General features: G+C 17.8%; 2 protein-coding genes and 1 pseudogene across 2 annotated transcripts; 2 read left to right on the top strand and 1 right to left on the bottom strand.

The window, feature by feature from the left end:
• Positions 1 to 6,079: 6,079 nt before the first annotated feature.
• On the bottom strand, positions 6,080 to 8,190 carry LOC108004493 (uncharacterized; annotated as a pseudogene).
• Positions 8,191 to 18,027: 9,837 nt separating this feature from the next.
• LOC108004502 (odorant receptor 67a-like) lies at positions 18,028 to 23,181 on the top strand. The gene is made up of 6 exons (XM_017067459.3): positions 18,028 to 18,478; positions 19,326 to 19,732; positions 20,308 to 20,407; positions 21,195 to 21,296; positions 22,559 to 22,714; positions 22,799 to 23,181. The coding sequence occupies exons 1-6, from the start codon at positions 18,185 to 18,187 to the stop codon at positions 22,862 to 22,864; spliced, it is 1,125 nt and encodes a 374-aa protein (XP_016922948.1). The 5' UTR covers positions 18,028 to 18,184; the 3' UTR covers positions 22,865 to 23,181.
• Positions 23,182 to 24,172: 991 nt separating this feature from the next.
• Positions 24,173 to 26,479, top strand: LOC108004506 (large ribosomal subunit protein uL5). The gene is made up of 4 exons (XM_017067465.3): positions 24,173 to 24,768; positions 25,070 to 25,219; positions 25,291 to 25,438; positions 25,947 to 26,479. The coding sequence occupies exons 1-4, from the start codon at positions 24,688 to 24,690 to the stop codon at positions 26,072 to 26,074; spliced, it is 507 nt and encodes a 168-aa protein (XP_016922954.1). The 5' UTR covers positions 24,173 to 24,687; the 3' UTR covers positions 26,075 to 26,479.
• Positions 26,480 to 27,196: the final 717 nt, after the last annotated feature.

Here is a 27,196-nt window from a genome sequence, read left to right as displayed (position 1 = left end):
TTATAAAATTAATTGCATGTAAAGTGTCACATTGAAACGAAATTAAAAAGAAAACAAAACTTTTTATTTAATTTCAATAGCAAAAACGCAAATATAAAAAATATTTCAGTGTATACTATTTTTTATACATAGACGATAAACTGAATAGATTTCTTTTAATGATTTGAATGTAATAATAAAATTGATGAATATTTTCAAATTAATAATTGTAATATTTTAATCATATTAAAATAAATGATTAATTCAATAATCAATTATAGAATTTAAGATTATTTAAAGTATGAAAACTAAGTAAATATTTTAGAAATATTTATAACATTAGCCAATTCATTGTTTTTCTATCATTTACGACCATATAATAAAAAAATCTTTTGAACAGTAATTAAATGATATCAAATATATTGCAATCGAGCACATTTATATAACAAAATTATAAATATCAATTTAAAATAATAGTTTTGCCATTATTTAAATAATAAGAAATTTATTCAGATTATTGTTTTATACAAAATAATAAAACTTTATCTTCTTCCATTTTTCCCATATTAACTTTATCAATTATGAAAAAAATGCTAGAAACAAATAGTATTAACATCCTGCATATGTATATGTATTTTATAGCTAGAATTTACATGTTTTTTTATTATTATTATTAATGTTATTCTCTATTTTTCATATATTTGTTTAATTCATTCTAATAATATTATAAATATAGAATAAATATGAAATAACATCAAATGTCACATGAAATTACAAATTGATGTTTCCAAATTTGTTAAATTTTAAAAAATTGATAAAATGTGTTTTAATGTAAAACTCAAAAATATGTTTTATAGATAATTTTTCAAAAAATTAATAAATTACTATGTTATAAAGAAATTCATTTAATATAATTATAATTTTGATTCTAATGAAAATTTGTGTGCATATAGCGTAATATTCAAACAAATTATAAAAAAATATTTTTTTATTAATAAGAAATATTTTTGAGAGAATGAAATCAATTTCTGAAGTTTCGGTATTCTTTTCATTGTTTTAAATACAATTCTATTTACGAATTTTCTTATAATAAAGTTATACAATATTAAAAATTAAATATAAAAAATTTTCTGTTCTATTCTTACTTACTATTATATTTAAAAGAACAAAAAAAACACTGAAACTTTAAACATTGATTTTATCTTTCTTAAAATAATTAAAATTTACAAACAAAATTATTCCAAATACAAAGTTTCATAAAAAAAAATTTTTTTTATTTCTTTTTTTTTTAAATATAACTTTGTAATAATATAAAATAGAATAAAATTTTTCATGTAATAAATATTTAATTTTTAATGATATATCATTTTATTGTAAAAAAATTTCTATATAAAATTACATTATAAAATTTGAAAAAATGCTAAAATTTTAGGTATTCATTCCCTCAAAGATATTTCTTATAAATATAAAACATTCTTTATATTCATATACATGTACACAAATTTTTCTTAAAATTGAAATTATCAAGTTAAATGAATTTTTTATAAAATACGATCAATATCTTCTTTGAATCATTATATTATATAATCAAATTACTAGTACAATCACAAAACTTATACCATATATAATCATAGTATTTATAGATTTTGATAACAGAAAATTAAGTTGATTACAGTGATATATGAAAGAATCGAAGAGAGAATCTTAAATACTATTTTATTAAAAAAAGAATGAAATTTATCCTAAATAGTGATTTTCTTTTTAATTTGATATATAATTGTATTCATATCTTCTAACAAAACCAAATATATCATTTCTTAATTTAATATCAATAATATTGTTATTTATATATATATTTAATGCAACTTTTTTTTGTTTATAATAGTTATTAGCTTATTTGTGGATATAATTTTTTAACTTTATTTTAAAAAATTACGAGTGATTTTTTTTTTCTACAATTTTATAACTATTTTTCAATTTTTCAAAAATTTAAAATATAATGATTATAGTTATTAATATTTATATGTTTTATTATTTAATATTTAAATATTTAATATTTAATTTTTTATCTATTCTATTTTTTATCTAAAAAGAAAATCTATGCGATTTCTTTGATATATGCATGTATAAGCATATTATAGCATGCAATTTTTTAAATATTGATAAATACGTGGTCATAACTTAATTGAATTTCACATGAATTGCCATCAATCTTTTGTAAAATCTCTTTTCAACTAAAATTTATTATTATATTTACATGTATTATAAATATTATATATAATAAACATTTCATATATTTATAATATTATATATTCAGTAAACGAGTAATATAATATTAATTATGATTCTATCATTTTATGAAGATGCATACATAGATTAAAATGCATTTAATAATTTTAAATTTTTTAAAAATTATTTTCTATTATTATATATTTTTTTTAATAATTTTATTAAAAATTTAAATAATAAAAACATATATATGTACATCGAACTTTAAAACGAAAGTATAGTTACTTAAACACAATTAAGATATATAATTATTTTATTATTTAATTTAAATTTTCACACATACTATTTATTATATTTTATAACCATTCATGCCAATAAAATAACTTATATATAATAGAATAATTTTTAATAATAATATATAAAATTAAATTATTTTTTAAAATAAAATAAAATTCTCTTGTATTGAAATTTTACTATCTAATTTGGATTTTATTATTTACGTATCTAATTTGGATATTAATTATTTAATTATTAAATTTAAACATTTATCATTAATACTTAATCGAAGATAAAATTTAATAATTTTTATCTTATGTTTTTTTTTATTAATTATACATATATCATTGCATATATGTTATCATTACAATAACATCATATCATATACAACAGCAATAAAAACAATTGTCAAAAATATTAATTAATTGAACAATAATTTTATATAATACAATAATTTTCAACTAAATGTGTTAATTATTACAAAAAAATTAGATATGCAGATTAGATACAATAGAAAAAAGTGTTAAAATGAAAACCCATAGAAATAGATAATAATTTATAATGAATAAAATTGCAGGTTGCTATGGGGCAGCAGTCCAATTACAAACGGATGAACAGGATTCTACATTTGATTATTAAAATCATTTTAAACGGTTATTTTATTTCATAGTAATATTAAGGATCTAAATATATATTTTCTTTTTTATTAGTAAATTGAAAGATTATTCAAATTGAATTATATCTTGAGACTATAGAGATTATAGAGACTATAAAAATTATAATATAAAATATTGTTGATTTAAAATACATATAATTGCATATATAAATTTTTATTATTCTTATTTATTTTTTTTAATCTTTCGTATATTACATATATAACAAACTATAAAAATTTTATAAAAAAATATTTTTTTATAAAATTTTTTATAAAATTTTTTTAAAAATATATATTTTTGAAATTTAATAAATAATTAAATAATTATTTTGAAAATTTTTAAATATTGTTTAAATAATATAAAAAAATTATATATACATATAAAAAGTTATATTAATGATATTATTATTATTATATAAACATTATATGTTTAATTAATTATTACATTTATATAAATAATGTTTTAAATTAATTATTGATATAATCTTATCATACCAACATCTAAATAATTTAAAACATTTTGTTTTTTGTTATTAAAAAATTAACGACCAAATTAAAAAATAAAAATCAATTAAAAAAATTAATCAGAATAATTTTTTAAAAATTATATTGTTATAAACAATTTATACTAATTATTAATTTATGAAATATTTAAATAAAATATTTTCTATTAACATTTTAATTTTTAACGAAAATATAATTTAATGAAAAACGAAGAAAATTTAATTTCGGTCTTTAATATTATATTATATGGTATTTATTCTTTCATTGAACAAGTACTTATATACTATTATTATACGTAATATAATATATATTACATATATATAAGTTAAGTTAAACTAAACATATATCTTAAAAATAGTTACAAAATTATGTATTAAAGTTCTATTATAGAAAAATATTTTTTGAATGTACTTCATTTTTGAAAAAATAATAGAAATATATATTTAAAAATCTATATATCGACAAAATAAATTTTTTTTCTTATTATGATATTTTTATAAACGTAAAAATATTTTGTTACAGAGTTTTTTGAAAATTATGTTGCACAATATTTATATTTATAGAATATTAGAGAAATTAATATCGTTGTATCTATATCTTGTTAAATTAAAATAAATATACATATATATATATAATATATTTCTCAGGAAAAATTAAGAATAATGAAAATATAAATGCTTCTTGAAAATTTAATATCTTATTTCATGAAATTTATTCTTCAACATTTTATAAATTTATTGCATAAACATTTTTACATGCTATGCATTATATTTTTTCATTGTATAAAATAATAGATATATTTAAATATAAGAATATAATAAGAAGATAAATTTTAATGTCACATTTTATCTTCTCATTTTCAAAAAGGATAAATATATTTAATACTCTACAAAATTGCTTATTATAGTTTTATTTATAATAAGTTTATTATAATTTTTAATGAGAAATAAAATATTCATATAACATCATATTGGCTTACAAATCATAAATATTCTGAATATGTAATTTAAAAATTTTTTTTGTTTGATTATTTTTTTTTCTCAAAATATTTTAATTTAACATATTAAGAAACTAATTCTTAATCGAACAAAAATGGATGTCAATTATATTTTTTAAATTATAGATAGCTTTATTTTTCGCATTTTTTTTACAAAATTTATTAAAATGAATTATTTATATTAGTATATACAACATATGTATACGTTTTAATGATAAGATACATAAGAAATATAAAATATTTCATTCCTATTTTCTTCATATGCGCATTACGCTAGTTCAAATTAATTAAAACTAGTTATAATTTTAGAATCGTAATTACACATATATAAAATAATTACAAAATCTTAAATTTCTTATAAAAGATATATTTAATTATATTCGTACATACATATTTAAAAAATGTATATGTATATACATAAATGTAATATTTTATTTCAAACGATATAATAGTATATTTTGAATTTATCAAAGTTACATAAAATTAAATTTAATTATTAAATATTTAAACTTATAATATTAAAGTTATCATATTCGATATATTAACATCATATTATTGATGTTTAACATTGTTTTCATATAAGTGTTCTGTAAAATGTTGAATATTTTACATATATTACAAATAAATATTTAATGAAAGAAGTGTTTTATTTTAAAATTCTCTTTAATTATTTTGAGATTAGTTAATTCTTTGATTCTCAACATGCAAAAAATAATTGCAAAAAAAAACTTAAAATTCAAACTTAATATTGTTAATTATTAATGATATATGTCTTTAAATATTATTTTTTTAGTGCCATTTAAATAGTAAATAATAATAAGAAATAATAATAAGATAATAATAAGAAAATTCTACAATTGATATGAAAAAAAAATAGAATATATATCGACAATTAAAATCTTAATTTTAATTTATAATATTTTTTAAATTCAGATCCTTAATTAATTAATAAAATTAATTAATAATAACCATTATTTTAATTTTCAAAAAATTAAATATTTATCTTGTATAATATTTATTTATATAAATTATTATATTTGGATTGGTGAATATTGAATTGTATTAATTAAAATAAATCTAAAATCCAAATATCAATTAATTTATTATATGTATTGTTACAACATGAAAATTGTCTTTCCATATTTTATTTTATTTTACAATTATTTAGTATATATAATATATTTATATATAATATTTACAATATTTATTATAAAATATTTATAATTATACAGAATTGAAACACATTCATATTTCAGAAATAATTCTATTGAATCGATATTTTCAATATATTATTAACACTTGATTATCTTGTAATTTTGTATTTCATACTGCAATCATCAATAATGATCAACTCGTAATAATATTTATATATAAGTATAATAATCAATTAGATTATTATTATACAATTATTTACATAAGTTATTTTTTAATTAAGTTTCAATTGTTTGAAATACAAAAATAGTAAATCGAATTTTAAATGATTACAAGTTTTTATTTGAAATAAATGATTGCGAATATCTTGTTACTGACAATTAGTAATCGATAGTAAGCTTGAGCTTATTTGTCTTATATTTTAATATACAATCTTTTTATCTTCTATTAAAGTCTCCATAATGTTATCATATACTAATGATGACGAGTCTTCATTATTATCTAATATATCATCAGTAAAATTACTAAAATAGACTTAAAAGGAAAAACTATTTTACTTTAAAATTTCAATGACAATTATCGAAATAGTAAATATTCAATATTAAAAAAAAATTATAAATATATATTTAATAATATATTTAAAATATTTATAAAAAAATAATTTCTATAAACATACTATCGACCATAAATCACTATATAAATATAATATAATTAATAAACTAAATTATTTTAATATAGTAATAAACAGTTTATTAATCTAATTTATGAACTTATTTTTTCGTAGTATAGTTTATAAATTTCTAAGAATTTAACATTTTTTTTATAATAATTTCTTTTTCAATTTTTAAATTATCATAAATCATAAAATGTAATTACATTTATTACAATTAAATTAATTTCATAAAATTAAAAAAAATTAAAATATTTATACTATATTTCAATTATTGTAACTATTTCTCTAATATTTTTTTCTTGGTATAATTATATAATATATTTTATGTTATAAATATTATGTAATATACTTTATATTATAAATTATTCTATTTTTTTTAATAATATTGTATGTCGTTATTAGTCCTTAATAAATTAAAGAATATTTATATTAAAATTAAAATATAATATTTCTTTACAAATATTATACTATTATATTATAATAGTTACTATTATATTATAATCATAATATTTATTTTTCTAAAATATATTGTTGGTGTAAATTCAGTAACTTATGAATATATTATATATATTATATATATTATCTATTTAATTATTAAATCTATTTGCGCTTTATAATTGATTAATTTATATAAATATAATAATCGTGGAATTTATATATATAATTAATATAATATATTAATGCAATGAATATTTTGATAATGTACGAATTATTAGAAAATTTTGGCACATATATAAAAAGCAAAACAATTAGCATAGATGGTATCATTAGCGATATTACAAGTAATTATCGTTCTAAAGCGCAGAAAAGCGCAAAAAATTCATAATGCATATGCAAAATATTTTTTAAAAGAAATTTATTGGCAAAATAAAAATAATAAACAAATAAGAAATCAAGAATTTTAACATATTTTTTTCTGTATTATTTATATCTTATTCTCATTATAATTGTAATTTAATATTATATTTAAAATTTTTTTAATATTTTTATTAACATTTTTTATTAACTGGCTACCATCTTTAAAATTCGTAAAACTGATATAGAACGAAGAAATGGATCTACTCTTTTAAACCTTTTAAGATAGCTTTATTCATATATGTTTCCACTTCCACTTTTGCGAAATTTTATTATTTTATTCAATTCGATAAATTGTTCTTATCGATCTGATTTTTCTCCTTTATAGTAATAATTGTTAAACCTTCAAAATTCATTTTTTGTATTATATCTTCTATTGCTATTTTTTTCAATTTTTATATGTATTACTTTAATTATTCCATAATGTATTACTTTAAATATTCCATTATTCCATTCATGTTTCTGATATAGCACAATAAACTTATTTGTTTTGTCCATCGTTCAATTGAATTTAAACATATTTGCAATCAAGATCCGCTTTCCTTTGTCACTTGATTATTATAATATTTATACGATCTTATAATGCTTAGTATAATTATATTGGATATTGAAATCAGAAGTTGTTTCAACTGATTGATGTTGCGTATACACGAGCGATTTTGAAGTCGATTGAGGTTAGTTTTTATTTATCACACACTGTCTCTATTCGCATTGATTCAGTTGGCCAACCAAAAGTTGATTAATGCATAAACGCGGTTAATACAAATGAGATTTATTTTTAATTGAACAATTATCATGGTATTAATTGCAATTGATAGTATAAAATTCTTAAAAAACAATTTCATAATATAAAACAATTTCCCAATATGTTTTTTAATATAATCTTTTTTTATAATAATTAATTTCTTTTCTATATATAATTCATGAATGCATTTTTAATAAAGTAAATATAATATTTTATTTTTAAAAATGAATCAATAAAGATTGTTATAAAACTACAAAATATTAATATATTGATTTTATAAATAATATAATTATTCATAACATTACTAATACAAGATTTTATAAATTTTCTTAAATGTATATTATGTTTGTATATTTTTAATAATTAATTAATTCTGCATAATTAAAGCATATTTGTATATATTTTAAATTGGAATTTTTCTTAGTAGAAAATCTCATTTGCTAATATAATTCATATTTTATTTTTATATTTCTGTAATCATAAAATTATGTGTAATTTCAGACATGATTTGAAATAATTTATTCAACATAAATTCAACATTTCGTATTTATATTGCCAAATTATCAAATATAACATTGACAATTATGAAAATTTTTAAAATTTTTAAAAAGTCGTTGATATTAATAAATATCCAAATTCAATATTTTTTTTTACAATGAAAATATATCAATTTAGTTGTTATGCTGAAATTCTCTACATTTATCAGTAAAATTGTTAAGTTTTTCAATGCTTTTTTTGATAATATATTTAGTAATAAACTTTAGTTATAATCCTAAAAAATATACTAAATCGATATCTTTAATTTACTATGACGATATTCATAATGCTTTATGTAATTACACATCTATGCTATAAAAGATCCTAAAAAATTTAAATATAACATTAAAACATTTTAAACATTTTATTTATTCTAAAAACTCTTTTCACATTTCTAAAAATATTTTATTTATAAACATTATCTATCAAAAATTCGAAAGATTCTTTTACTTTTAATATAATCTATATTCATATTACTATATACTATATACATATTATCAATGACTTATAAATAAAATGTAACTATCAAAGATGTAAGGATTGATTGTTTACAAGGATTTATAAGGAACAATTGTTTATAAGGAAAAAGTTTAGAAAATGCTAATGATTTATGATAACATTATCAAAAATAGGAATATTGTGTTGAGAAATTTTAAATTAAAATAGAGAAAACAAAAATGCCTTTTGAAAAATAAAAAAAAACCATTAAATATGTTTTTTATAAATCCCATTTATAAAAAAGCTAAATGTTTGCTTGATTCTAGCTAAAATTTATAAAAATTAAATAAAAAATGGTAAAAAAATGAGATATTTCTTTTAATCTATTCCGCTGAAAAATAATTTCTTCAAATAAATTACAATAGAATTAATAAAACTTAATAATGGATAATTATATTTATCTAGTTTTTTAATTTTATAGTTATATTTTTTTTTTATTTATTTTCTTCGAACAAACTGTGAGTGAAATATTTTTTTCTATTTGTAACTAATATGTTAAAATTTCAAACGTGAAGAATGCTTTATTGTATTGAAATTCTGGTTCAACAGAAAAAAAAAAAGAAAAAGGAAAAATAAATAAAAGAAAACAATATTCTCAATAAAATAATAAAATTTTTTAATTATTTACAAAAGTGTAATAAAATAAATTAAATTCATGCATTCATAACTTTTTGCAATGAATACTAATAACGGAAAATTACAGTTATATTAAAAATTATACTTATTTTTGTAATTGCAAATAATCTATAAACAAGAACTTCTACAATCCAAGTGGAAGAAATATGTGGTAATTTATAAATATAATATTACTATAGAAAAAACATGATTTTTTATCAATACAACACTAATGATTAAATATACATCAATGAATTTAATATAAAATTTATTATTAATCTACAAATGAAAAGTTACTTCAAATATCTTGACATTATTTATGGAATAAATTCAAATTTAAATTTAAAAGAAATAAACTAATTCATAAGAAAGATAGATTAAGAATTATAAAATTCAACAAAGTAAATAATAAAATAAAATAATTAAAATAATTAAAAATAATCATAATATTATTTACAATATATAGCAAACACGATCATCATTTTATAGCAATAGTAATTCAAAATATGAAATTTATAAATGCAACATTAATTATAACTTATTAATTTCAACATTAATATAAAATTGCGATATTATTATATTAATTATATGATGAAATCTGAAATGATAAGCTGGGCAGACAATTACTATCTACTACTATTACTAAAAAACGAGCACAGTGTCGCAATAATAACAATAAGTTCTTATTCTTTGGATCTTAATAAGTTCTTATTCTTTGAAAACAAAAAAAATCCAAAAAATAAGAAGCCATTTATTGCAGTCTTTTTCGTGTGACAGTTTATTGGATCTTCGACTTCCTTCTTTGAGCGCCATGCCCGCTGAAACTTAAATTTAGGCTCGAAATTCACTAATCGCAAAAAAAAAAAAAAAGAAAGAAAAAAATTAAACCGCAGAAACTAAATACACATGGACAAATAATAATCGTGATAATCATTGTTTATATGTGCAAAATTTTGAGCGCAACATTCGTTTCTATTTCGCAATCACGATCACGAAATTCGAAAAAATGATAAGCAAAGCCAGAGAAAAATGACATTGTTCATTCATTTCAGCTTTATCTTCAATTTTTCAAATTTTATTTTTTGAAACAAGTTGTTATGCGAAAATGTACATTCAGAGACCATGACAATCTGCTCAACCTTACCTATTTATAATTAATAGATACATTAGAAGTATACTACCTATCTAGTCTTATATTTATAAAATAACAAAATAAGCACACATTCATTCAATGATTCTCACGCGTAACACTTGAATGCAAAAGTCTATTAGAAAAAACGTCTCAGGATATGTGTGATATCCGAATTTGGTACACTACTTTCATACTGTAACGTACCATTTTTCTGAAATTGATTGATGATGGCTGAAGACGTAAAAGAAAAGAAAATTTATATATATATATTAATTTTAATTTGTAAGCATTCATATAATAAATGAAGTATTATTATTATAATTTGAAAATAAAATTAATTATTATTAATTTTGCATTATTATTATTTTTAATTCGCAGTATATAATGGATATAATATTGTTTAAGTATAAATTGTAATTAAATTAATAATTGTTAATGGATTAATAGTTAAAACGACGCAATTCCATAGCATAACCATACACATTTAATGTGAAAAATACGTCACGCATTAACGCATCATCAGTCGCTGAGAAATTTTTATAAACTTACAAACTAAAATTATCATGCTCATCTCCTGTTTCTCATCCAAGTAGCACTTGGGAACATGAATGAAATTCTGACAATGGATATAAAAAGGATTAAATCTAATAAAAATATTAATATAAATCTGTATCTGACGGGCTAATGAACTTTGATTTTATATAATCATTTTATATAATATTTTAATTATATCTTATTTTAATAATTTTATATTTTACTTTTTATAAACATAATAAAATCGTTGAAATTTTAATATCTTATAAAAAGAATCGTTAATTAAAAGAGCATTTATTTACTAAAAATTAATTGTAAAATTAATTTAATAATTAAAAAATTAATTGTAAGTACAATTCAATGAAATAATTGATTCAAACCCTCAAGCGATTCTTCTATCAAAGCATATTTTCGAAAATAAAAAAAAAATATTAAAAATTTTAGTAGTAGCTTTAATTTAAAAATTTGCCTGTCAAGAAATCTCTTCTATAATATTTAATATATTTTCAGATAAGAAAAATAAAACTATTATTTTGAAAATTAGCAACTAAACAAATTAAATTAAAATTTAAAATTTAAAAATTATTTATTATCGCATTATTTTTATGTATATAATTGCCATCAATGTTGTTGTGATCTATAGAAGTCGTCGTGAAGATCGTAAGATATCTTAACAATCGTAACAAAACGTTATGATTTATATATAAATATAATAATAAAAATTGAAATTTTCAAATAAAAACTTGAAATTTAAAAATTGAAATTTTTTACTGGATAGTTCTATTTTTTTATTTTAGATTATTATTTTTTTATTATTAGATTTTTTAGATTTTTATTTTTTTATTTTTTTATTACAGAAAAAAAAATTTACATAAGAAAAGAAGATAATTATTTTTCGAACGTCTTATTTTCTTGAAAAAAACATTAATTCTATGCTGTAAATGAATATTTATATAAAGAAATAAAAATAAAGAATTACAATGTATCTATTTACATTGTATAATCGGATAAATACTGATTTTAATTTTACGTATGACTATTATAATTAAATTTATTTAAAATTATATTTAAAATATTATTATGAAATAAACAATGAATCTATTGATTGCATTATAGTAATGCACATAATAATCTGAAAATAAAATTAGATTGAACAGAAAAATAAAAAAGGATTTGCTAAAAAAATATTATTTTTAAAAAACTTATGTTGTTAATATTTACTTATCATTAGAATTAATAATATGTAACATATTAGAAATATTTTAAAATTTTTTTAAAATATAAAACATTCATAAGAAATATCAAATCATAAACAAATCATAAATTATAATTTTTAAAATATTTAAAATCTTTTCTATTTTATTTTGAAATTTTCAACAATCAATTTATAATTATAAATTATATCAAAACTATAATGTATCATGTTCCATATTATATATTATTAATTCAAAAAGAAAATACAAAAATAAATTTTATTTCTCTTTTCTTATTTCTTTATTTTAAATCGTAAATTGTCATCGTGTCGTCTATATTAAAAATTTTCTACCTAAAATAATCTTAAAAACCAATTATTTATTTGCAAAAAAAATCAAATCTTTTTTTTTATGATCTTTTTTATGATAAATATATAAGATATACTATACATAAGATTAAACTTATCGTATTAATAAAACAATAATTTCAAATCATCTAATAATTCTCATATCTAAGACGAATAAAAAAAATTAAATTATTCTTCAAAGAATTATATTATATAATTATATTATATTCAATAATTGAATAAAAATATATCAATGAAATAATAGTAATACAAAAAATAAAAGAATAATTATCAAATAAAAATTACAAAATAGATAAATTATGCATTTGATGCGAAACATCTAATCGTTACGAATTTCGACAATAGAATTGTTGATATATCGAATTACAAATGAAAAGAAGGGATATGTTCAATATTTTGATAAATCGAATGTGATATGAACATAAGTAATCAATTTCTCGGAAAAACTAAATTAAAATCAAAACATATAAAAATAATTTTAATATACGTAATTGAATGTACGTATTTAAAAAAAAAATAAATATATATATAAAAAATATATACAGGGTGTTAATAAACATGTGTGGACATCTTTGGAAAATAGAATCTAGACATCAAAACAAGATGAAAAAAGTTCATATACATATATGTCCGATAAAGCTTAATTAACAAGTTATAAGCATTTTAAGTTTGTATTACATAGAGCGAAACAGCGAAAGAGTGAACGCTCAGCTAGGTGCATGGCAGTACTGTATTGCAATGTCACTTGCGTAACGGAACTCCTCAATGAAAATAAATATATTGATACTTTTTTATATACAATTAATTATTTCAAATAAATTAGTGTAATGTAATATAATGTACGTATTATGTAATTTCTTATTTAACAAAATCTTAAATTAATCTGGAATAAGTTTTAGTAAATTCCAGAATATTAACATATATACCACTTTATATATATCCATAGATAAATTATTTTATGCTACAAATATATTATTTAAATTCATAGTTGAATTGTTGTATAATACTCAATCTGCCTATTTACCGAAATTCATAGGAATAAATCAAAACACACTCCTATACAATTTCAGATTAGAAAGGTTGAATATATTTTTTTACACATGAATTTGCTTATCCTCATATACAAAAAAGTCATTAATGAATACTTGAATCAATTTGAAATTCAGACCAATTGAAGCATCAAGTGAAAAACTTTTGTTTCTCTTTCACTTAAATTCATATTTTTCAAATTTTTATTCCGATATGAAATTGCTAAACAAAAAAATTGAAATTCAATATTTATATTTGTATATATAATATAATATAATTTTAATATAATGTCACTATTTTATATTCACTAAAAAAATCATATAAGCATTACATTTTTCTTTTTCACATTACTATTACATATTAGATTTTTTTTCATTCACGATTCACATTAATTTCTTTGAGTAAAATTATTTCGATTATTATTTATTATTATATAATTTAATTCTATATGAAAATTATTTAATTAAAACTTTATTTTAAAGAAATATTCAAATATATACTATTTGAATATAATTATATATATATAATTAAATTCTGAACTGATATAATTTAATTCTATATGAAAATTATTTAATTAAAAAAATTTAATTAAAAATTATTTATTTTAAAAAAATATTCAAATATATACTATTTCATTAAATTCTGAATTGATTCCGCGATGCCACAATATGTTATTGAAATAGCGTTGCTAACAATTAAATGCTAGATATTAGAAAAAGAGACTTGAAAGACTTCATAGAAAGAAAAAATGAGGTAATAATATTCAAAATCAAATGTTATGTTTGTGTCTTTTAAGTATAAAAATACGAAAATCTAGGTCAACAATCTTTCCCGTTGGTAAGATAGTGTTGTTTTGTTTTGGATTTAATTCGTTCGTAACATTCATGTAATATATATTAGAAATAAAAATGAAAATAAAATTAGTGAATTTGTAATATTATTGTAATATATAAAATATTCATTCAAGCATACATAAAAAAAAAACAGTTGTGATATGTATGCATTATTTATGGATATATGATATTAATGTGTGATATTGATTCATATTATTAATAAGTGATATTCAGATCGCTTATTATTTCTTTCTGCATAAGAATAAAAAATATTTAGTGCAAGTGAAATAAAGATAAATATTTGTCAGTGATTTGATTGGATAATTTAATAATCTGAAATTCTAATTGATTCAATTATTTTGGACTTTTTTGTGCATGTGATATATAATTATAAATAATTAAAAAAAGCAATTGTGCATATAAAAACACATTCAATCTTTCTAATTCGAAATCTTATAGAAATGTATTTTGATTTGCTTCTATAGATTTCGATAAACACGGCAGGTTGAATGAAATACAACGATTCATTTATGATTTTAAATAAAATATTGTATAATCATCACATAACTTCAAATATTGTGGAATTTGCTATAATTTGTTTGAGGTAAGTTTCTGTTAAATAACTAATTATATAAATTTTAATTTGCATAATCAAAATTTTTTTTAAATGATATAAAAATATTTCATAGTTACATTACTCGATATTTATGTATATTGCACAATATTATATATTATTTTATATTGAAATTTATTTGAAATAATCAATTGTATATAAAAAAGTATCAGTATATTTATTTTCATTGAGGGCTCTATAAGCGATATTGCAATACGCACACGCAGCTGCGCGTTTTCACTCTTTTGCCGTCTCGCTCTATCTAATACAAACTTAAAATGCTTATAATGTTAATTAGACATTATATGTGAATTTTTTTCATTGTTTTGATGTCTAGAATCTACCTTTCAAAAGTGCTCCACATGTTTATTAATACCTACCATATATATATACCATATAATATATATCACTGTATATAGTATATGTACTTAATTATATTAATCTAATTATTTCCATCTTTATATAGGAGAAGAAACAAAAAAAATTTATAAATTTTTATTAAAAAGAAATAAAATCTTAACACGTTTGCTTGAAAATCATCGGATTATCTGTTAATTATTATAGTGTCTGCAAAAATTATTATACTTTCAAATCTATCCCGCTTTGGAAGTTTTAAATGATAATCGATAGATAAAAACGTTCAATTTTATATAATAGTAAATAAATATGTACTTATACAGATTTTTTTATAGATTTAATAATAGATAGATAGAATTAATAGATAGATTTAATAATCTATAATTAGACTTAGTAATATAATATCCAATAAAAATTTTATGTAATATACACAAAACACAACCTGTCATCATGTTTTTCAACTATAGACTGATGATATGCATATTATAATGCGTATTATAATGCGCACTAATTCATTTTGTCATTAATCTTTAGCAATTTTTTGATTGATTGAAACCTTTACTTTCACTTTATTATTCACTTTAATCGCGCAAAAATTAAAATATAATATATTTTATAGGTTTCTATATATTGAAATTTGACAAAAATATCTCTTATTATATAATATAAAAATATTATATATATAAATATAAAAATATAATAAGTCTAAATTATTATAATTCAATATAAATATTATCTAAATTAGAAAGATTGAAGTATAAGATTAAATATTTAAAATAAAAAAAAGATTAAACTATATTAAATTAAATTGTTATTAAAATAATAAATTAAGTTAAATTAAAATATATTGAAATATAATGAAAAAATTTAAGATAAATTTTAACTTTTATTGTTAAACTGAAAAAGATGTTAAAAAATAAATAAAAAAATTTATATTAGAATATAGAATACTTTATATAGAAATTATATAAAATAGAATACAATAAATGTTTATAAGTGCATCTTTTATATTAGTCACAATTTATTGTTCTTACATTATATATAAATTATTTCAAGAAATTATTTACATCATCTATAATAAAAAAATAAAAAATTAAATTCTATTAATAATATGATGCCTAATATGTTCAGAATGGAATCATGAAAAATGCAAAAGATGTTAAAGAAACGATATTTTTTTGAAATGTTTATACTTAAAAAAAAATAAATATAATTAATGAAAAATAAATTAAAAAAAATAGTTTAATGAAAAAAAATTTATAATAAAATTTATGCTATGAAGCTATTACATATTTAAATATCTCATTTTATCTATGAAATAAAATTGTGATTTTTGAGATAATTATTAATTAATCAAATCATTCTAAAGTTCATTTAAAATTCTTAATAATGTTGAAAATTTTTATCTTTTGATTCTTTTTTAGTGAAAGAAACACTTTTGGCATTCCATTTCATTTGATTTTCATGTAAGAATAAAAAATGAATTAGAATTCTAAGAAAAATTATGTTCAGAAATATATAAAATATATGAATATATATAATATATATATATATATCAAACAAATTTCGTTATTATAAAATTTCGAGAATTAATTATATCAAAATAGAAGATTATTCACATAGAATTTCATTTCTATATTATTTTATATTTCATATATTTCTTATATTATTTTATATTTTCTTGAATTTTAATTGATACGTATATTAAATACTTACAATATTTTTAATTTTATTTGATGGTATCAGAAAATAATTTCAAATCTTCAAACTCTTATTTTTAGATTATATTATATATTTATATATATATTTATAGATTATATTATATATATTTTTAAATTATAACATATCATATTAAATCTGTACAAATCTTAAAATACATATATTGATATTTTGTATTGATATGGATTCTAATGCGTTTTGCATTATCACATTTTCTTTTCTATTAACTAATCTTTCATAAATATCGCGTGTATATAAATTGACTATCTGAATATCTAACTTAATATTCTTTACCTTTTTACAAAAGAACATTGTAATAGAAATTTCTAATAGAGCGTTTATTCCTTAATATTAATCACTTTACGTAATAACTTTCCTTGCATGTTTCTAATATACTACTAGTGTAACCAATAATTATTCCCATCGAGCTAGACTATGCAGAAATAGTCTGGAAAAAATCATTACTAATAAATTGTACTTCATTTATATTGATTTATTAAATTCCTTTTTCTGTTGAAGCAATGCTTCACGAATAATGTCTATGATCATGTAATGAATATTTAATTATCTTTCTTTTTTTTCTATTATCTTTCAAAGAAGTATAACAACTCAAGATAGTAACAATCTGCACACAATTTTATTCATCAGTGAAATCTTATTTCATTCGTTTCAATAATAATTTCTTAAAATTATGATAGAACAAGTAATGTTAAAAAGAGTTATCTATATTACGTGGCTCAGTGTAGCTTTATGCTTCTGTTGGCCAGTTTCTGCTAATAGCAGTAGAAATCAAATCATTGTTTTCAAATTTTTACAAATCTTCACTATTATTAGCTCTTGTTTGGGAAGCTTACCTATGTTTCATTCAATATATTTACACCAAGACGATATCATCATTGTTGCTAAGTCTATAAGCATAGTGGTAGTTTTTATTCAACTAATTGTTCAAACCACTATATGCGCGATTAAACATGACACTTTACAAGTAAGTTATTATATAATAATAATACAAGATGATATAAAAAGATATATAATTATAAATAGACATAAGAAAAAAGAAAAGAAAAAGAAGAAAATACTTAGAGTAAAATTAATTTTATCGAATAATCAATTAATTTAAAAATTAGAATTGAATAGTATGACATAATTAAATTATTATATATTTAAGAATATAAATTTTAAATTTTTATTTATTAATTATCGTATTTAAATTATGGATTATGTACAAATTTATTAATTGTAATAATTTTTTTTTCAAAATAATATTGAAAATATTATTTATTTATAATTTATCTACTTTTATTGTAAAAAATGCTAAATTAAAGTAATTAGCACTCAAAATTAGAAATCAAAATTACTTATTTATAATTTATTTACTTTTAGAAAGTGTTTAGTTTAATTAAAAATCAAAAATTAATAGAATAAAAATTTTTCATTGCATTATGATGTAACAATGATTGTTACAAAAATATAATTGTTATAAAAATATTAAAGTATATATTAAAAAAAAAAATAAAAAATAAATAACAATTTATTATCGAAAATTAATAGTGACTATTGAATGTGATAAATTATATAAATTTTGTTTTATATTTTAATTAATATTTCTTTATTTTTTAAAAAAAATTTAAAGATTTAAAAAATTAAATCAATTAATGTTAACTTAAAATTTATATTCGCAATATTAAGAAAGCAAATAAATTTATATTATCGATTAATAGAGTAAAAATTAGTAGAAATTTAATGATTTATAGATGAAAATGATTATATTTATTACTATATATGTTTTATTTTATATATCTTATCATAAATTATTTATCATAAATTAACAGCATATAATCGAAGAAATGATAACCTATATTAAAGAGGCAAAACAATACGAAAAGGAAATTATCCAGAAATATGTAGCAAAATGTTATATCCTTTATGGAAGTGCTATAATAATTTCATACTTAACTACGACGATATTTATATTAGGACCTATATTCTTACCTGTTTCCTTACCATTCTATACAGAATTTCCATTAAGCCTTAATAATACGGCAGTATATATTATAATATATTTCCATCAATGTTTTTTTGCTTATCAATGTTCTGCAACTGTATGCTTAAGCATATTTGGAGCACTTTTATTGTGGTTCGTGGTCGTTAAATTTGAATGTTTGATCGTGAAGATACAGAATATTTCAAACAAAGATATGATGGTCATTTGTATAAAAAAACAATTACAAATCAGAAGGTAAAGATAACAATCAACTTGCTGATTATTTCTTCTTTATCGATATTAATAAACTTTACATATTATAATCTTAATAAATTTGAAATATATTCTTTTTAGCAACTTTTTTCTTTATGTATAACCGACTTTAATTTTTGAATTATTCGCAAAAAATTTTTGGGATATTATATTATATTATATTATTATATTATATTATACAATATTATATTATTGAATTTTGCTTATTATATATGTATATCTATACAAGATATTTCAAAAATGGGAATATGAACAATGAATTGATGAAATTATAATATTCACACTATTCAATTCATATATTCTTGAACGCATATGTATTAAATAAACTTTCAATATAAATTCAATATAATAGTATTTTTTTGCAAATAATTCGAAAATTGCCGGTTGCTAATTGTGTATAAAAAATAAAGAAAAAAGTTAATTAAAACAATGTTTTACGATATATTTTAAAGTCAATTGAATTCAATGAAGAGAGAACTAATTAATAAGATAATATTTTATAATGTATAGATTAAATTATTTTTATTTATATTTATTGTAAGGAATTTATTTTTTAGATACGCAAAAGAAATAGCCAATTGTCTTCGTCATATCATTTTTTATACTATAATAGCAACATCATTTAATATGATTCTTGCTGGTATTATATTAATAATGGTAAATTTTATATCTTATATGCATGATATTTTTTAATTTGTCAATTAATTTCTTTCTTATCGATTTCAATAAATTTAAAATATGTTAAAAATATCATTTTTTTTTATAATATAATCGATTAGCTTTTTGATTTATTCGCAAAAAATTTTTAATGATATATTGAATTCTATTATTATATATGTGCGTTCGTGATAATATGTCATGCATCTGTATATAATTTGATTCTGAGGTAATTTCAAGTAATATTTTTTGTTATTTTGTAAAAAATTTTGTTACGACTTTGTTAATGAGTTATTATTAAAAACATTGATCAATCATGAAAGACATAACTTAGTTGATTAATGATAATAGCATTAATTACATATTGCCGACTGAGCACAAATAAATTCAAGTAACATATATCAAAGAAAGTGTTAAATATTATACTTTATTTATTATTCATAATATAATTCGATATAATTTATCAAAAAAAAAAAAAATATTTCTTATATTCACCAATTATATATATTATATGTTTATGCTTAAAATTAGATATACTTTAGATCGACTTCTAAAGTTCCTTATATAAACATATAATAAATGCAAATCATGTAATAATGTATATAGATTTTTATACAAAAAAATACCAAAAGTTTTTGTGATTAATTCAAAAATTAAATTTGATGTAAAAAAAAAATTGCTCAAAATGATTTCTTTAATAACATATTTTAAAGTCATTAATATCGATGAAAAAACTGATTTATCTTGTAATGATATAATATAATAATATAATATAATTTGTAATCAGAATCCTCTGTTAGTCATAAAAATACAGTTTATGATCACATGTTTCACTGCACTCATGGAAGTTTATTTATACGCATGGCCAGCTCAATACATGGATGATATGGTAAAAATCGTTTATATGTACATTATTATTTATATAAATTATTTACAAAAACGTAATTTAGAAATTACGTTTAAATTCAATGTAAATAATTGAATTCGATTATGAATCGAATACATTCATTATTCAGATCGGAATAGAAATATATAAGCGGACTCAGACAAGTTTAAACAGATTCGTGTGAATATAATGACGAGAATATACAAGTAAGCAACTTGATATTTTCGAATAATCTGACGCACCATGTTGCATTAATATAATTAATATATTAATATAATATATATATAATAAATTAATATAATATATAGAAATTCTTAAATTTATTATACATTTATTATTAAATTTATTATATATTAATTTATATGTAATATAATTTAATAGTCTTTTTAGTTATTTTAATATTATTATCTTATCATTATCTTACAATTTCCGAAATTAATGCATTTAATTTCTTTTAATGCAATCCAAAAAATTTAACTATTTTGTTTGTTGAACTATTTAAATTATTTAAGTATTTATATATCACACGTATCTATTTAACTTGATCCGAACTCAAAGAAAATGAATTTTTGAAATAGATAAATAGAAATAAATATTTTAATTTCTTTTAATAATATAACATTTTATAAATTTTTTTTGAAATCTTTTTTAAATGATACATAAAAAAAAAATATTTTAAATATATGCATTCAAACAAACATTATTTTGAATTGAATATTTTATCAAAATAAGTAATATTTTAAATAATAGTATTTTAATTATAAAATATTTTCTTAAATTTCAACATGCCATTATTTATATTATATTAATTTATATTATATTAGTAAGTAGACAAATATAAGTGTATTTATTATATAAATATATAGAATATATATATTTCTAAGACATATTTGAAAAATCGATTCTAAAAATCAAAACAAATATAAAAATGGACTTATTTATAAACAATATAAGTTTACATTAAATAAAACGAAATAGAAATAGAATGAGACAATTATATAACAGAGACAGTTTCTCTATCTCTATTTTTTTCGTTTTATACAAACTTAAATTGCTTATAATAAATAAATATGAATAAATAGATTATCTCAACATTTAAGATTCTTAAATTTCAAATAAAATAATTTGTATCATTGAAAAAGTGAAAATAATTTCAAATGAAAATTTGATTTATTTATATATTATATATATTTTTATGCAATATATAATTTGTTTACTCATTTACACATTAGTCATATATATAATTATTTTTCTATAATTTCTAGAGTAAAAATGTTTCAATAAGTGCATATAACTTAAAATGGTATGAACAGACATCAGAAATGCAACAAAACATATTGATTATGCTGATATTTCAAAAACCAATATCTCTTTCTATCAATTTTTTAGTGCCAAAACTTTCTCTGCGCTCTTATTGTGCGGTAAAACTATTTAATTCTTCAAACATTAATTATAAATGAATTAATTGAGAATAACATATAAATGATAAATTAATATTATTTCAGTATTTGTCCAATGCCTTCTCCATCTTCACAGCTTTACGAGTTATATTAAAAGATAATTCAATATAAATATATTTGAAATATTATTTTAATTATATTAATATAATTTAATATTAATATAAAGGAGCTTTCAGTGATTATAAAATATAAAATAATAATTATAAGAATAATGTTTATATTTTATATTTATAATATTTATATTATTATATTTATAATATTTATAAAAATTTAAGCAAATATTAGTGTAAAATAAGTTTAAATCATTTTATAAATAGAATTATAATTAAAATCAATCAATGAATCACAAATATTGTGTTATATAAAATTGTGTTAAAAGACATTATTGTAATTTAATTATAGATTGATTGATATGAAATCTTATATAATAAAATATTAAATAAAACATTATAATGTATTAGTGTTTATTACATACATATACATACTTCAAAAATACAGTAATCTAAATCAGATTAAATGTTATTGATACTTTATATGATACTTCACAAAAATTTTTATGATTTTGAATCTACAAAAACTAAAAAGATAAAAATAAATCATTTATAATTACTTTGCACAATGAAATGAAAAAAATATTTTTTTAATAAAAATAAAAATCTATGCCTATAATCAAAATATATTATTTATTTTATTGTTTCATTTTTATTATTATTTTTATTATATTTATACATTCAACGATTTATAAATATGGAAACTTAATGTTTTATAAATTAAAATTGTGATTTATAATCATGTTCATGATTTTGATTAATCATTTATTATCTATATTTTTCAAATTTCTTTTTTTTATAATCAGTACATATTTCAAAATATAAAATATATTTTAATATGAAATATAAAAAAATGTAAAAGTTTTTAATTTTAATTGTTATTTAAGCTATTGTACTTAATTAAAGATTAATATCACACAAAAGAAAAATATGATGATCAATCAATATGAGAAATAATTGAATTATGTTAACCACAATATTGAGATATAATAATTATTGAAATATACATATAATATTAATTAATAATATTAATTAAATGAATTTCACTGAATTCTTGATTTATTATAACATATTTTATTAAAAATAAATATTTCATAAACTCAGAAAAAAAAATCTTAGGTAATTTCTAGTAATTGATTATATTCTATATTGTTATTAATTTATTTTTTCTATATCGTATCTAAAATAAATTATGTTATTAACAATACATACATATTTTTTATCATAAATATTACAAAGTATTTCACTTGATCTTAAATTATATATGTAAATAATTTATTTTATATTAGATTTTTATTTATGAGATAATTTTAAAAACATTTTTTTGTAGTACTTTTTTATTCGATAGAGGGCGATATTGATTCGTTCTTTCCGATTCATCATGGCGGTAAGTGTGGAATTGTTGTTTTTAAAATAAATTTTATAATCTTTAAATATCAAAGACATCAAATATTAATTAATTATTTTTTATATATTATAAAAAAATTACTATTATTTATTTACTATTAATTAATGTCTTTTTCATTAATATATTAGAATTATAATTTAATATATGACAATTGGTTAAGTTTTGTGATCAGCATGTATAACAAATATAACCTAAATTTATTTGATGATGTTTATAATTGTATAGCTGTAAATTAATTGTTTATATGTAATAGTTTAAGAAAATAATATGAGAAGTTAAATTAATTTATTACTAGAATAAAATATTTTGAATATTTTTTTATTTTTATATATAATAATAGGAATGTATAATTTTGTTGAAATCGTATTCGTAAAGTAATTTTTTTACAGGATTCAAAGAAATCTTCAGAAAAAAAAGTTGAAAAAAGAATCGAGAAAAAAGTGCGAAAAGAGCCTAAAGATGCATCAAAGAATATTATGCGTGAAGTACGCATTCGTAAACTTTGTTTGAATATTTGTGTAGGTGAATCTGGTGATAGACTAACCCGTGCTGCAAAGGTACTTATAAATATTACTTATATTTTGTTTTTTTTATATATTATATTATATGTTATACATTTTTGTTAATATATTACATTTATGTTAATACGTTCATAATTTTCTTATATTCTTTTATGTATTTTATTATAACTATTTAACTATTTAATTATTATTAAACATATAAATATTTTTTTTATATTTTCATTTATAATAAGAATTGATTTTAAAAGATTAATTTTTTTTTTATAGAATTATATTCTTGTAAATAAAAATATAAATAATAAATATTTCAATTATATCATTTATTTTATTTTTATAGGTATTAGAACAATTAACTGGACAACAACCTGTATTTTCTAAAGCAAGATACACTGTTCGGTCTTTTGGAATTCGCCGCAATGAAAAAATTGCAGTACATTGCACAGTACGAGGTGCTAAAGCAGAAGAAATTCTTGAACGTGGATTAAAAGTAATTCTATTATTTATATTAAATGTTTCATAATATTTTCTTCTTTGATATTGATTTTTTTTTTATTAAAGGTACGAGAATATGAATTACGAAAAGAGAACTTTTCTGGTACCGGAAACTTTGGTTTTGGTATTCAAGAACATATTGACTTAGGAATTAAGTATGATCCCAGCATTGGTATTTATGGTTTGGACTTCTATGTTGTTCTCGGACGACCAGGTTAGTTTATTTTCATTTTATATTCTATGAACAATTTGTTAAATATATAAATATATGCACATTTGGCATAATAGTTACTACTATATTCAGTCGTATCTATATTTGTAAAATATGTGCTAAAATATAGGTTTCATATTTGCAACTCATGCCCACTTTATTATACTGGGTATGTTACTTAATTGGAGCTACAATAAATAATATATTTACATTTATATTATAAAACTTATAATCAAAAATGAATAGAAATCATTGAGTAGAAATCTTAATTAACTTTTCAATTAACAGAACAGAATGATAACTTAAGAAATTTTGAAATAGATAAATAATTAACATTAATAATATCATGATAGCACAGCTTAATTTATTAATTTATTATGCTTTATATATTTCATTGAAAAAAATAATATAATTATAATAATTGATTAAAAAATAATAAAATAATAAATAAATAACTATTGATTAATAAAAATTATTTTGTGTGTAATTTATATTATTTTTTTTTGTTAAGGTTTTAATGTAGCTCACAGAAGAAGAAAAACTGGAAAAGTTGGTTTTCAACATAGACTTACCAAAGAAGATGCAATGAAGTGGTTTCAACAGAAATATGATGGTATTATTATAGCTGGAAAGAAATAATTACATAATTTGTATTTTACATTTCTTTCATAAAACTTCTAAAAATAAAATACCTGTTTAAAAAATTTTTATTAGTATTTCTGTCACATTATTATTATTCCATATACTATATAAGAAATATATTTATTATTATGATGATATTAATATTTAATATTAATATTAATTTAATTTTATTTCATCATTTTATAACAATATTAAAATTTAAATTATATATAATTTTTCAAAGTTGATTTTTTGTGAAATATTTTGAAGATGTATCTTCGATAATAATATTTATGATAAAGCAAATCATATATATATTTACTATAGAATTTTAACAGATTTTATTAATAACCATTATATTATATATACTATAATATATATACTATATTAAAATACATAAATAAATCATGCATAAGAAAATAATCTAGGAATATTTTATATTATATTCCAATTATTAATATTATTAAAAATTAATATATTGGTTTTAATTAATGTTTAAAATTTCCAGATAATTATTACATCATTTATGAAAAACAGTAAGTAGTACAATACATGAAAATATAAAAGGCCATCATACATGATATGATTTTATTATTTATCATGTATGGTATTTATTTATGCTATTTTTTTGCAGAAGATTATGAATAGATAAACTAATAAGAAAATTTTATTTAATATCATGATTTAACTATTTAGATTTCATTTTCAGAAAATTGCAGTGTATTTGAAAGATATAAATATTACTTTTAAGATAATTTTTAAAACTGTTATCTTGCAAGGAAATATAATTTTAAATAATGAGAAAGAAATTTATAATTACAGTTTTATATTTCTTATAATAAAAGTATTTTTTTAGAAATGTGAACTAGTTATATTTTAAACATTTTATTTTTTTTAATTTCAAAATCTATTATTATTAATTCTTTATGATATGATATGCCTAAAATATTTTTAATTGAAATTTTAAGCAAAATGTTCACATTTCTATAAACATATTTTATATTTATTTTATGAAACGGAAATGAAAATTTGATATTTAATTATTACATTTTATTTTTATTATTAAAAAAATGTCTACAAAATAAAGTTACTAAGAGTATCAGAAAAGTATATAATATGCTAATTTAATTTTTTACTCTT

Source organism: Apis cerana, linkage group LG2, assembly GCF_029169275.1.
Source record: "Apis cerana isolate GH-2021 linkage group LG2, AcerK_1.0, whole genome shotgun sequence".
Taxonomy (NCBI): Eukaryota; Metazoa; Arthropoda; class Insecta; order Hymenoptera; family Apidae; genus Apis; species Apis cerana.
The sequence above is the reverse complement of the archived record's forward strand: the minus strand, read 5'-3'. Positions and strand labels throughout refer to the sequence as shown.